Source organism: Delphinapterus leucas, chromosome 3 (genome assembly GCF_059928025.1).
Source record: "Delphinapterus leucas isolate spDelLeu-1000000601 "Yukka" chromosome 3, BTC_Dleu_Yukka2, whole genome shotgun sequence".
NCBI classification, from domain to species: domain Eukaryota; kingdom Metazoa; phylum Chordata; class Mammalia; order Artiodactyla; family Monodontidae; genus Delphinapterus; species Delphinapterus leucas.
The window spans coordinates 2,472,773-2,481,552 of NC_143131.1; the positions used below are offsets into that span (position 1 = coordinate 2,472,773).

General features: G+C 64.0%; 1 protein-coding gene and 1 long non-coding RNA gene across 4 annotated transcripts in view; one reads left to right on the forward strand and one right to left on the reverse strand.

Annotated features, from left to right (window-relative positions):
* The window catches only part of CLPTM1L (CLPTM1 like), a 12,823-nt gene continuing 4,043 nt past the window's right edge, over positions 1-8,780 (reverse strand). For 2 of the 3 annotated variants that reach the window (XM_022581332.3, XM_022581331.2), the window contains exons 5-17: positions 8,010-8,088; positions 7,610-7,727; positions 7,306-7,400; positions 6,750-6,834; positions 5,734-5,837; positions 4,841-4,906; positions 3,813-3,863; positions 3,011-3,093; positions 2,517-2,551; positions 1,973-2,028; positions 1,847-1,891; positions 1,003-1,118; positions 1-499 (exon numbers count right to left, since the gene is read on the reverse strand). In XM_022581332.3, coding sequence (XP_022437040.1) covers positions 415-499; positions 1,003-1,118; positions 1,847-1,891; positions 1,973-2,028; positions 2,517-2,551; positions 3,011-3,093; positions 3,813-3,863; positions 4,841-4,906; positions 5,734-5,837; positions 6,750-6,834; positions 7,306-7,400; positions 7,610-7,727; positions 8,010-8,088 — 1,018 coding nt within the window. In that variant the 3' untranslated portion in view covers positions 1-414. Of the gene's footprint in view, positions 500-1,002; positions 1,119-1,321; positions 1,407-1,846; positions 1,892-1,972; positions 2,029-2,516; positions 2,552-3,010; positions 3,094-3,812; positions 3,864-4,840; positions 4,907-5,733; positions 5,838-6,749; positions 6,835-7,305; positions 7,401-7,609; positions 7,728-8,009; positions 8,089-8,780 lie in introns of all 3 variants that reach the window. The other variant, XR_002645676.3, reaches the window with a different exon arrangement.
* Positions 1,063-8,780, forward strand: part of LOC149749500 (uncharacterized) — a 33,073-nt gene continuing 25,355 nt past the window's right edge. The window contains exon 1 of the long non-coding RNA XR_016392575.1: positions 1,063-8,719. This is a non-coding gene — a long non-coding RNA (uncharacterized LOC149749500). The remainder of the gene's footprint in view (positions 8,720-8,780) is intronic.

An 8,780-nucleotide genomic window follows, 5' to 3' on the forward strand; every position in this document is an offset into this window, starting at 1 on the left:
TTACAGCCAGAGAAATTTATTTTAAAATAGAAACATACGTACATTAAGCCTTAAAATAGTCAAATTTTAAACAGAAAGGAAAAAAGCCATTTGATCCCAGAGTCTGCACGGAATGGATTCAAAGAGGCGTCTGATATCCCCTCAAGGACTGTTTACAGACCCCGAGACGAACTCCCCCGGGTGGGGGCAGGGCAGTGACAGCGCAGCCCCCGCCAGCACCGGACGCTCCCGCAGCCATGGTGACCGGACAGACGTCCACGCGGGCAGCGGCGGCAGTGCTGCCAGCTCCCGTCGGACACAGCGTGACGGAACCCGGGGACGTGAGGGACATTCGGGGTTTTGGCAACGCAGGGGGCGTGATGTCAGGAAGTTCCACCAAAGCCTCTGCGCGGCTGCGAGCAGCCAGGGTCGGGCTCAGTCTGCGTGGGGCTTCCGCTGGGGATTCCCCTCGTAGGACTCCCCAAACTCGTTCACTCTGCTCTTATCCACGGGATAAAGCCTGCAACGAGACCACGCGTGCGTCACGCCAGCTGGTTTGGACAGACGCGTGCGCGTGTCCTGGGCGCTCGATGGCCAAGACCCGGACGGTCGGCTCACCACGGGAGAGGCGCGTGTGGGTTTGCCCCGTGCCCTCCCGGTGTTCTCGTGACGGTCAGGCCAGAGCTCTGCCCTCGAGGCCGATGAGAGGACGAGGACAGGGATGCCCAAGGAGAGGCAGGGCTGGGATGCGTCCACAGGGGACCTGACTCCGGGCCCCCGCTGCGTAGCACAGGGGCTGAGGCAGCTCCTCCGTCGGGCTCCGCTAAACAGCAGCTGCGGGCGACCCTCACGCCGCAGGAGAGCCGTGTGCTCGAGGGGCGATCAAATCGGACAGAAGCAGCGCTCCGGCACCCAGGCGCCAGGCACCACCCACCACCCACAAATCTCTCCCCGCAGGACCAGGCGTGGGTCTGCGGCCCGAGCGAGTCCACTGGGGCAGCAGCACCTCAGGCCGGCACTCACCATCGCTGGTAAAGGTACACGAGAAACACCACGTCGTCCCTGAAGCAGGCCAGCCGGTGGGAGGTGGGCATGGTGATGATGAAGGCGAACACGTCGTCAATGAAGGTGTTGAAGGCCTGCGGGCGGGCGGGCGAGGCCGTGGGACAGGGCCCCAGCGCCCGCCCAGACCACCCAGGCACACGGTCACGTCCCTGCACTCGCGCCGCCCAGTGACCTCAGAGCCACCCCATGAAGCAGGAGCCAGCTGGGGGGGGGGGGGGCGGGAGGGGCTGGCGCCCAGGGTACCCCCTTGCACAGACTCCAAGGCCCAGCGTCCCACCTGCTCTCCGCACGCGGGACCCAGGAGCACCACCTGGGAGCCTGGCTATCATGGTGCCGGCCTGCCCGAGAACGGCCAACCGGTTCTGAAGGCAGAAGCATGTTCTAACCATTGCCCCACCCCAAAGCCGCTCGCTCTAGTTCACAGCCAACAGCACCGGAGGGCCGTGTGGTCCCCACCTGTGTGTGTGGGACAGGCCATGATGCACCAAGACAGCCCTCGGCCAGCCCGGCCCCGGGAAACTGGACGCGCCGTCTGGGTGGACACGGACCCAGCACCCCAGACACTGGCCACCGGGTCAAGGGCATCTGCCTGCTCTTTGATTCGTGTTGGCAAGAAGCAGCACGGCTCTAACTTGGAGAACCCCTTGTGCCGCTGTGACAGAGAAGCCTGGCCTTTCGGAGTCGCCGCAGAGCACCCTATGTCTTAAAGGAGCCCCCGACGCTCTTCCACAGAGGGAACTCCTGATGCATGGCCCAGCCTGACGGCAAGTCCCCGAGGGCCCTGTGCAGGCGAGGCACTGACCTTGTAGGTGAAGGCCTTCCAGGGCAGGTGAGCCACCGACTTCATCTGGGGACAGGGAGACGGAGCACGTCAGTGGCGGCACAGGGACGCGGGGGGGCGGCACAGGGACGCGGGGATGCGTCTTACCTTGTAGTTCACGAAGAGCTGGGGCAACATGAAGAGGAAGCCAAAGGCATAGACTCCTGAGGAGACAGACGCGGCGTGGAGACGTGCCGTCTCGGGCCTGCGGCTGCCTCCCCGGGCTTCAGGACCACCTGACCCCCCACGCCCGAGAGCACCGTCCTGCGGTGAACCACCCGCCTCCCGCCCGCGGGGCTGTGAGACAGCGCCCCTGCCCACACCCGGTGAGTGCGGCGGCCCGCGAGCCCGGCCCTGTCCGCCTGCAGAGCGGCCGCGTGGTCAGGACGAGCCTAGTGGGCGGGCGCTCCTCCCAGGACACAGGGCTGGGGGCTGGGGCTCCGGCGTGCCCTAAGACAGCGGGGTTCACTGCCCGCACCCAACCATTCCACGGAGAGCACGCCGCCCACGGCCAGTCCTGCAGGGCCCAGAGAGGAGAACACGGGGCAGGGCGGGGCCTGACGGGGACCTCTCGGCACACCGGGCCACGCAGCGGCGGGAGAAAGCGACCCGCTGTAAACGCTGTCTCTGAGACAGGAGACCCAGGACTCACCATTGACGAAGCTGCTGACCAACCAGGAGTACCAGCTGGAAGGGAGGAGCGGGTGATGGCGGAGGCCGCAGGCCCCGGTGCTAGTCTGCTAACCGCCGAGCCCCACACACGCCCTCACGCTCTGCTCTCCAGTCCCGGGACCCTGCGGGCCGGCCAGGGGCGACCTGCACGGGGAGCGGCTTCCCAGGAGCCCTCACCGAGGTGAGGGCAGAGACTCGGCACCTACCGACTTTCCTTCACGACTTCCAGTGAGACGGGAAACCACGGACGCCCGTGGACGCCTCGGCCCCTGTGGCCCCGGGCAGTGTGTTCAAGCCCGAGGCCTGCTCCCGTGAGCGTTCCCGACCCCGCAAGGACCAGAGAGGGCCGCGCAGAGCCAGCAGCGGCGGGCAGGCCCAGGCCTGCGGCCGAGGGGCGTCCCAGTGCCGGCCCCACTGCTGGCCCAGTCAGTGACCCTGGGCTCCAGCTGAAGAGTAGCAAAGGTGACGTCCTACCTCTTATATCTGACATTCAGCAGAGAATAGATGGCGCCCCCGATGCACAGAGGGTAAAGGAGGTACGACAAGTATTTCATGGCCTACGGGGAACAGAAAACGTCCAGTGGGAGTCCACCATCAAACCTGCCGAAACTTTCTTGATGGAACTCACAAACGGAACGGGGAAAACACCCAGAACGTTCAGGGCAGCGAAGCTAGTCTGTGTGGAGGATGTGTGTCAGTGAGCGTTTGTGCAAACCCCACAGAACGTCCACCACGAAGACCGCACGGCAGAGATAACAGTAACAATACCGGCCCGTGAAACACAGCCAAGCTGACAGACCGACCCAGGGCAGAGAATTGACGACACGTCCTGGAAAGAACTCTGAAGAAATGCTCCCAGAACTCCGAGTTTAGGGCTGCCTTCCAACTAACGCGGTGTATCACCCTTAATTCTGATTTGAACTTTATCAAGAACCCAATAAAAACTGGGATGCAGTTGACGCCCGTTAAACCAGAAAATAAAATCATCCCCGCTCGGGAAACGTGTATTACATCAAACTGAAAACCACAGTTCCCCTCGGCAGGGGGAGTCTGATGGCCTAGGACGCAGAGCCTGTGGGGTCACCACGTCTCAGGGACAGAGGCTCAGCTCGCAACCCCACAGCTGCCCACCAGGAATAAGATATCTCCCGGTGGTACAGGACTCAGCCCGCAGGGGCTGGGAAAGAGAGGAGCCCCCGGCAGGCAGGCTCCCTGGGGGTCCTGGCTCCAGGACACCGCCTCCAGGCAGGCACGCGTGCCCCGGGTCACCGCTCACCTGAGTGTCATACTCCTCCGTCCGCCTTTCAGATTCACTGCAAGTACCGAACTGCAAGGAAATTCAGCGCAACCACGTCAAACCGTGGCCCAGGCAGGCGTCTGCGCTCCGCTGCGCCGCCACGCAAGGAGGGACAGGGCGGCAGGCTGAGAGGCACGAACCCTCGGCCCAGGCGTGGTAGCACCCCCGCTTCAGAGCCGGGGGTGCAGAGGACCCGATGACCCCAACCCACGAGCCACACCGTGTGGGACGCGAGGCGGAAGCAGGCCCGTGAGCCTGTGCGGCGCTCCTCGCGCTGCTTCCTGTTCCCAGTTCCGTTGAGTTTTGCAGTGAAGACACTGCTCTTAAATCAAAGTGGATTCACTGGGCTGACTCAGATCAAGAGAAGACGCATCCCATCTCTGAGTGCCCTGCCCTTGACCTGGAAACCTGGAGTGTCATAAACCCCAAGGCCTGTCACAGAAAGCAGAGTGAGCTGCCCGACCGTAAACCTCACAGTGACGCCCAAGCCCCCGCCCGAATCTTCCCAGGAAAGTCCACACCAAAGGGCAGCTCTCAGGGAAGCTAGGAACTGTGTTGTCATGTGGCGGCATCCCCCCCCCGCAGGAATGGGGAGTGCCACCTCTGAGCCGGGCCGACCAGCATCCTGTCCGGTCACTGAGGTGGACGTGATGCTCAGTGCGCTTGGTGCTAGGCCAATGCCTGGGGACCCCGGGCGCATCAGAGAGACCCGGAGCCTCGTGGGCAGAGCTGCAGAGAGGTGCGGTGACCCGCCCACTCGCCCCGAGACGCCCCTGCATCTCCCTGCTGGTCTGCAGGTGACAAGCTGCCCCTGGGGTCGGAAGGTCAGCAACGTGAGCACGTGACGATCACCGGCCCTCACGGCGACCTGCATCTCACCGGGACGCAGCTAGGAAGTGCATCAGCAGTCGGCCTGCACGAGCAGACCGGCCGAAACACGAAGAGGGTGGGCTGGGAGAAGCCGCAGGAGGCGACACATCCCCGAGAGGGTGCGGCTAGGTCCCTACCTGAAATGCGGGCCTCAGGCCTCTCCAGATGACGGTCACCTTCAAGGCCTTTTTCACTTTCCACAGCTGAGAAGTTGAAAAGTCCACACTTCAGGCTCCAGGACCAGGGAGAAGCCAGGACCCACTCCTCGGACAGTGACTGACCAGGGCACCGGCCGCCCGGGGCCCTCGCGCCCCAGCCCAGCCCCCGGTCTCCAGCCCACACCCACCCGGCCTGTGCGCCCACATGGACCCGACCCCCTCCCCGGGACCACTGAGGTGGCGCTGGTCGGGCCGTCCCCCCGCCCAGCCCACCTGCACTGATGCCCCACTCCGCCTGTCCCCAGATTCGCCCTGGCACCTTCTTTCTGCTCCCCGGGGGACCCCAAGCCCCGCGCCCTGCTGTGGCCGGGTCTCTCCAGGACCCTCCCTAAAGTGGGACCTGCACCATGGCCGTGAGGTCGGTTCCGCACGGTGACTAGTGCCCACAGGGGGGTCCTGCCAGCACTTCCTTGATGGGCGGTGCCAGCGCAGCCCCCAACCCGACAGCCGTGTGAGCCAGTGCCCACTGGCAGGGGCCCTGGAATACGACCACAGCTGAGGGTCCCGGTCAGGGTGGTGCCAGAGGCCTGCTGCCCCCTCCACTGCCCCTGCATCACACGTTCTGCTTCGCACGGCGTCCAGCGCAGCGAGAGCTGCACGGGTTTCAGCCACCACGTTAGCACATCCCATGGACGGACGGGCCAAGCTGAAGCTTCTGGGCCACGAGAAACGTGGAGGCATCGGCACCCTCGCCCTGCTGCCGCGCCGGCAGCCACTTCTTTGGCAGTGACGCGGGTCCCGAATGCGCCGAGCGCTTGGGCCCCGGAACCATAGACACGGCGCTCAGACCGGCGCCCCAGCGGGCAGCTCACCTCGATGGCAGCCCCGATGCCCGCAGGAACCAGCACCAGCAGGCTCGTCCGCTCGTCCAGCAGGAACAGGAAGATGACCACGGTGCTGAAGCAGCGCCAGAGCACTGGGGAGAAACGGGCTGTGCTGAGGCCCGGGGAGCGGCACCCCCGCGCACCAGCACCCTGACCGCTTCTGCCCCTTTGTCCACTACAAAGGAACCGCGGACCACAGGCGGCGACGGGAAATGCAAAACGATTACAAAAGGCTACGGCCCCAGCAGAAGGCAACCTCAGCAGGTGAACGTGTGTAAGCTACACTTACAGACACAGGAGGCACAGGAGGCGTGCTAAGGACACTGGTTCCCGACGGGGACCCCGCACGCTAATCCCAGGCTCTCCTGCTTTCACACGGGCCCTGCGGGGCTGCATCTGTCCTTTAAAGGCTGCACTTCGTCCTTTCAGGTTGTGCTTTAGGAGATGCCGCGGCCGTGGAGACACTCCCAGTAGGGAGCTCCCCACCGGGAGCTCAGGCCCCGGGACCCACAAGCCCCGCTCGTGCCACAGGCTGAAAAGGCCAGAGGAGGGCGCAGGAGGGCTCAGCGGGGGACCCTCCCCGCCAAGGAAGCCAGAGGTCATGACAGAAGACCCCGAGACACGGACTCTGGACTCGGGGGCCACCCAGCATCCCAGAGCACCCACTCGGGTGTCACTTCCGCAGGAGGAAGAGAACCGTCTCTTGCTGGAGACCCAGCTCGGGAGCCGAGCAGGACTGTGAACCGACACAGACGGGCGCTGAGCACCGGCACCCGTGTCGCCTGCCCTCCGTGCTCCCAGGCTTCCGTGGCGCTCACCACGACAGCGGACATAGCACCCTCCCAGGCTGCTACCACAGGGGATCTAAAAGCCCCTCCCGAACAGGAGCCATACTGGCCACGGGCGATCGCAAACTGTAGGTTTCCAAACGAGCTTTATCACCTGCCTGTGTCAGCGGCGGTGGGACAGGCCCTGAGGGCGGGGGCAGTTCTCAGAGCACCTACCTGCCTTGGTGGACATTCCGGTCATGCTCTTCTTTTTCTTCCAGAAACTGATGTCATTTTTAAACGCTAGGAAATCAAAAAGCAGCTGGAAAGAAAACAGGACAGCAATGAGCCCCTCAAGCTGTGTAGACAAGCCCGGGCCCGACCTGAGATGCTGGCCTTTCAGTAACACCCGTGTCTCCCAGCACAGCTCGGGCGAGATTCGGCTTCACTGGTGGCCAGTTCCCAGGCCCTGGGAACCGGCTGCGGCTTGGCGCCGGTGCCTCGCGGCCTCAGCCCTGCCCCCTGCCGAGCCCCCAGCCGCGGTGTCTAACGGGGGATTCTGCCGGCAGGGCTGATCCGTCACTCTCTGAACTGCCACACCATACCTCCCACGAGGAAACGCTTGTTTTACAAAGTCATTTGTCGATCTCACTGGTTTTGGATTTGTTTTCAAAACAGCTTCCAAAAGCAGCAGACGAAGCCCCAGGTCCTTCAGCTGGTCAGCGCCCGAGGTGCAGACCCTCTCCCGAGCGGGGTGGGGGGCAGGCCCCGCTGAAGGTCCGGGACCACTCACGTGGAACGCGGCCACGAAGAAGGTCAGCGCTAAGAAATACAAGTTGGTGTCGACGAAAATCCCTTTCACTTCGTCAGCGTCCTTCTCTGAAAACCCTGCAAAGGACCGAGACCCTGCGTGAGACGGACGACGCCAACCCCACACCAGAGCCCCGGCCGGGCTACCCCTCATCGGCAGGAAGAGCCCCGCGGGCCACACGTGCCCTTTCAAGGGGGACGATCGCACAGGCGGAATGGAAGCCGGGCTCCGGGGCTCCCGGGCTGGACTGACCCCCGAACCCGGGGCGCCCGCCCAGCGGCCTCACCGAACTGCTGCAGTGAGAACACGGCGTCCTGCATGTGGATCCAGAAGCGCAGCCGCCCCAGTGAGATCTTGTCGTAGGACACGGTGAGGGGCAGCTCGGTGGTGGAGCGGTTGATGACCTGCGGGGAGGGCGCTGTCAGAGCCCCCACGCACGCTGCTCTGCCCGGACCCAAGGCCACGTCTCCCCTGCCCTCTCCTCCTGTGGGGCCCCAGCTGTCTTCGCGGCCCCGGCAGGGTGCCTCCCCCAGGAAGCCCTGGCACCCTGACCTCCCGCCCACCACCCGGGCCCTGCGCGTCTCTCGTGGCCACAGCCCCGGGCGCTGGCGCCTCCTGGGCAGGAGCTGGGGGCCCGCCCGAGCGGCCGAGCTGCGCACAGGCCCGAGGGAGCCCTGGCTACTCACCGTGAGGTCCTTGACCCGGCTGCTGAGCTGATCGATGAACAGGATGGGCAGGTAGTGTACCGTCTTCCCCAGCCGGATCCTGGGGGATTGGAGCCGTTTCAAGGCCGCAGCGAGCTCCCGGGCCCCCAGGGTGACCTCACAGAGCTCACTCCCCCGCATCTTCAGTGGCTCCTGGTCGCAAGAGTCCCAGGACACGCCTCCCCAGGGCAGCAGGGGCGCCATGAGCTACGTTCTTCCCCTGCAGAGCTGCCACCAGGAGGAGGTGGGGACCATGTGCACAGTGGGACACCACTCAGGACGCGAGGGGAAGCAAGGGGCCACGTGTGCGCTGACACGGGGCAGCCCGCGACGTGGTGAGAAGCCAATACCCATCGACCCTCCACGCCTGGCTTTCACCCCATGACCCTTCTGTGCCTTTCACACTCAACCGTGTGAATGGATCATGTGTTCAGAAATTAGATTTTAGTTTTACAAAAGGGAAAACCTCATGACACCACCACAGGACCCGCTGGAAACTGAAGAAGGAAACAATTCTGAGCAGAGCCATTTCTAGGTGCTATGTGGCGACCCAGTGACAGGCTGTGACCTCACGGGGGGGCTCCCTGAGGTGCAGAGACACGGGATAATCTAAGTCAGTCAATTTTAACAGCCGTGCTTACGACAGCAAATGATGGGAACAGAACAACCTAACAATCAATTTTTAAGCAAAGGTAATCGAGTCAGAGCTAACAGGACGCAGACAGGACAAAACCTCCCGTGCAGGGTGCAGAG